The following is a 4,812-nucleotide window of genomic DNA, read 5'->3' on the forward strand; positions in this document are numbered from 1 at the left end:
AGGTACAGAATCACTAGTCTCACCAATAGAAACGCTATCTTTTGCACCGGAGCTCTGGAAATTCAGATGACAGCTCAGCCTTGATCCACTGTGTTCCAACACGTTCTCATGCCGACTCCTCACATACTGACACTCGGTCAGACCCTATGTGTCACTTTCTAATGCACAGACATGTGGTTAACGTTGGGAATTCAAACAAAACACTTTATTAAGATTCAAACAACAAAACCACTGAGTTAAAGATAAGTAAGTCAAATAAGTATGTAAACAAGTTCAAAAAGAACAAACGTTGGGAAAACACAAACCTCAACACCAGTGTCAAACAGCGGTCTCCTGGTTGAGAGGGCTGCGGTCTTAGAGCCTCCCTACATCTTTACACTACGTCATCACACTCCCGGAGCATGTTCTCTGAGCGTCTAATAATGACGTCGATGGTTACATTATAGATGCAGATCTCATACAGACACTAGAGGACAACTTGTGCGTTGCTATCAGAACATCAGCATTTGACACCTGGGTATGAGAGCGAGTGTTCTGTGTTCTGGTTCAAACTTAATGAAAGAAAAAAAAAAGAAGAAGCTACGGACTCACGCCTCTCTGTTACTCCTAACCTTAGAAATGAGAATATGAGTTTACTGAACTGAATGAAAAAGACTGAACTTACAATCCAAGACTGAACAGAAGACAGTTAGAAGCGGTCCCTTTAGTGAATCAGGAGGGACTGCAGCTGACGATTTCTGTAACTCTCTGAAACAGACAATCTGACGTGTGTGTGACTAGTCTGGTGGAGATTTCTTCTGACTTGTTTCCGCTTCCCAGAGGTCGGAGCAGAAAAGCCACTGTGGCCGAAATAAATTCTACACACAGCTGCTGTAAAGAACGACAGTCAGTCAGTCAGACAGAATACATGTAACGCTAGCTTCTTCTGGAGCTTTCAGTCATGTCTAATGGCTTTCATCAGCATATGGAATGTACTCAGTCATCATGGAAACACAGTCACTGACATAGTCATTTGGTGAATGCACATGTACAGAAATTGGTGACATGTCAGATATCACCAGATTATAGTTCCACAGTCACTGAGGGTACGAAGCACAGCATGACTTCATCTGACAGAACACTGCTCTGACAAAGAGTTCTCAAAGCAGGGCAGGTCACAAGTGGATCATTCATGGCTCAATACCGCACTGCCCCCTTGTGCTTTATTTGCTGCACTGCAGCTCTTTTTAAGAGAAGGCCCCACGAGTTTAACTCACTGCAGAGCATGTCAACATGTGTCCCACTCTCAAAGGTACACACGTTCAAACAGAAGTTGGTCAGATGAACAGTCTCACACTGCTGATGAGGCCTTCTTCACAGCATACATCCTCACTCGCCATAGAAGAAGAAGGTGTTACTATTCAAGGGTCACAGTAAACAGTGAGCCAGTATCAACAACACCAGGACCCTGAAAATAAAGCAGCTAAAGGGAAATCAGACATCATTCATTTGATTATATATGTCAGAGTGACGAGTGAATTGTTCTTAATACTACTGCTTTCTTCTCTCTGTGCACCTTTTTTTTCCAAGTAAAATAAAAAAACGGATTCATTTTTCTTTGGCTTTGCGGAGAAGCCTTTGAAACACAATTCAGACCTCCATGTTGAGAGGTGTTTATAGAAATGACCACCAAACAGTTGAGTAAGTACAAACTATAACTTGTCATCACATTCTCAATATTTCTCAAATCCACTCCTTAAACCCAGAGAATGAGTTTTAATTGTAATCCTGCTTCAGCAAAAGTTAAGTGACACTTCCTCTCCTAAACTATAAATGAACCCCTTGAGTGTAAACATTTGAATGATTCTTTGACTACATACTAGAGTTGGTCTCCATGTATATGTGAAAGTCAAATATGAAATCCTTATTTTTCTATTCCATTTCATAGCATGCTTTAATGACATTGACCTTTGTATACATTCAAATGTAGTTTATTAGACTGATCAATTCTTTGACGTTTTCCAGATGAAGTCGTGAATATGATAACAACGTGTAAGATGACATGAGTAAAGTCGGCCAGTAGGGGCGCTGCTGTCACGTCTTCTCCCGGGAACCAAATAAGGAAATGACGTGCTGCACGTTCACAGCCATGGAGCCGAGTCTCAAATAGAAAGGAAGCAGTGACACCGGACCGGGCCAGTGAGAGGGAGACGAGGTAAGTGTTGTTATCAAGAGTCCCTTTTAAAAAGTTGAGTCGGTTCCCCTGGAAACAGAGCTGTCACCGGCTAGCTAGCTGCTTGGCTAAAACTACAACATCTAAGTTAGCACGTGCTGGGCCTTATGATGTCACTTAACGTTACATTGTAGTGAACAGTATGAAAGTTCATTTAGAGACTGTTATCCTTTTGAAACTTAAAGTGTTTCATGATGAAAATAGCATGGATGCATATGTTATTATTAACGAATAGCTTTTAAAAATGTCTTATATTGTAAAGGTTCCGCTCTATTTACAACTTTACCTCTCCACGTGCAAGTGGCCATGACGTCTGCTCCAAGCTCGCGCTGTATTAGCAGCCAGCTCCATTATTACTAACAGGACGTTTTCAAATTCTGTTTCAGTGTGTGAAACACATCAAGCAGCAAGAGTCACGCTAACGTTATGTACCTGTCATGTCGTAGTACTGGGCTCATATGTGGTGTTCTAGGCTCTCAGTAGTTCTATAGATACCTAATCAGGTTGTGCTTCAACACATGCAGCACGCCTGTTGATTAGCATCTCTGAAACAGTCATTATAAATAGAGTTAGTGGGGCAGACTTTCTAGTGTGCATCTGCTGCTGAGCCTCAGAGGAAAAGTATGCACTCTGTCCTGGTCACAAGATGAGGCTGATGGGTGCTGACAGCTGGTGTGTATGTATGTATGTTATGTGCGTATGTGCGTGTGTGTGTGTGTGTGCGCGCGCATGTCGAGAGAGCGAGGGGAAAAAAATATGTGTGTGTGTGTATATAAACACACGGTGGGCTTTACATAAATAAAATATGATAAAAAGATGGTACAAAAGATAGTAATTAAACAGAGTAGTATAACGCAGGTAGGGCACCAGACTGTTCATATTTTTAGTTCCAGCCTTGGACTGTATTTTTGTACAGCTTATGAGTAGTAGCTAGTTAGTGGAGCTTTTTCTCTGAGTGAACCATGTCATCTGTACTTTGACAGGATGTGTGACATAGCAGAAGGTGAGACACGCTTCTACTCCAATGCAGAGGACTACTGGAGGGAGGTCCCCCCCACAGTGGATGGCATGCTGGGGGGCTACGGCAGCATCTCCAGCATCGACATCAATGGATCCAAGGCTTTCCTGCACAAGTTCCTTGGTGTAAGAAACTTTCTAAGATGTCTGACAGCGAATTACCAATTTCATCACAAACCTCACGGTTCGGTTCGGATCACGGTTCTTGAGTCACGGTTCAGATAATTTTTCGGATCAGCAAAGAAAAGGGGAGGAGTCAAATATAACTTTGCTTTCCATTTATTAATTAAAGAACATCAAGAACACTTAAAGCAAAGAACTAAAGGCTATAGTCTTACATAAAAACACAAATATTGAAGATGTCCAATTTGAAACAAAATGAAATAAATAAAACATTCAAGAATCCTCAATTCTGTTAAGTTCAAGTGCAACATGAGGTATGTTGATACCCTCGTCCTTTGATCAATACTGAAAGAAAGAAACATCCAGTGAGCTAGCTTCCACTGTTTCCACTGAACTGAACTGCTCGGCAACAACTTGGGTCTATGTTTACTTCCTGTCAGGTTATGTCATTCAAATACACAATGTTTACCATTACTGTGAAATGGTCTACAACTTTAAAAATGTTTTCAAGAAGATGAGAATCTCTCCATTGTCTGGGGAGAGGGTCGACCTTTCTGTGGTGACTGGGATGTTGCTGTTGGGCCGTTCTAGCTTCACTCTGCTGCTTCTGTCAGCACCTGCACCAGGTGTGTGTCTGTCTGTGACTCTCACAGAGGGGGCGTGTCTACAGCACCTGTCTGTGTGACTCTCACAGAGGGGGCGTGTCTACAGCACCTGTCTGTGTGACTCTCACAGAGGGGGCGTGTCTACAGCGCCTGTCTGTGTGACTCTCACAGAGGGGGCGTGTCTACAGCGCCTGTCTGTGTGACTCTCACAGAGGGGGCGTGTCTACAGCACCTGTCTGTGTGACTCTCACAGAGGGGGCGTGTCTACAGCACCTGTCTGTGTGACTCTCACAGAGGGGGCGTGTCTACAGCACCTGAATATGAATCTCCACCGTGATGAAGTGAGCGGTCTCAGTCAGCCGTTGTCGTGTGTCTTTCTCTTTAAACAACGCCTACATACCGTAACGGTTTTGTCCACCACCCTCATCTGTCATTAGAAGTTACAGGGAAGACAAAATGCTTCCAAACCTGCTACTTAAATGACGCCGGGAGCTTCTGACGCTCCTCCGCTCACCATGACTTTCACTGTTAAACGCTTCTAACACGCTCCGTTCACATGAACACACTACTGCTTTATATCTGTTCACTGACACTCTGCATTGATATTCAGGGACTTGTTACTGGAAAAGGAACAGCAGCAGTACAACTTTATTACACACTATGATGATTAAAATGTTAAAAAAAAAAAAAAACTCAATTGATCCGCGTTTCACAAGTGATCCGAACCGTGAGGTGTGATCCGAACTGATCACGGCTCGATCCGTGATGCACTAATCTGCATGCACTCATGAATGTGAGCTTGTGAATTGTAACCTGCAGATTCACAAACAAATACAACCATTTTGGTCATAGTCT

The 4,812-nt window shown here is 43.0% G+C and overlaps 1 protein-coding gene across 1 annotated transcript in view; it reads left to right on the forward strand.

The window, feature by feature from the left end:
- The first annotated feature begins 2,120 nt into the window (after positions 1 to 2,120).
- The window catches only part of ntmt1 (N-terminal Xaa-Pro-Lys N-methyltransferase 1), a 7,876-nt gene continuing 5,184 nt past the window's right edge, over positions 2,121 to 4,812 (forward strand). Inside the window, exons 1-2 of the mRNA XM_079179550.1 lie at positions 2,121 to 2,194; positions 3,196 to 3,355. Of these exons, the coding sequence (XP_079035676.1) occupies positions 3,197 to 3,355 (159 nt within the window). The 5' untranslated portion in view covers positions 2,121 to 2,194; position 3,196. The remainder of the gene's footprint in view (positions 2,195 to 3,195; positions 3,356 to 4,812) is intronic.

The sequence above is a fragment of the Pholis gunnellus genome (genome assembly GCF_910591455.1).
Source record: "Pholis gunnellus genome assembly, chromosome: 18".
NCBI lineage: Eukaryota > Metazoa > Chordata > Actinopteri > Perciformes > Pholidae > Pholis > Pholis gunnellus.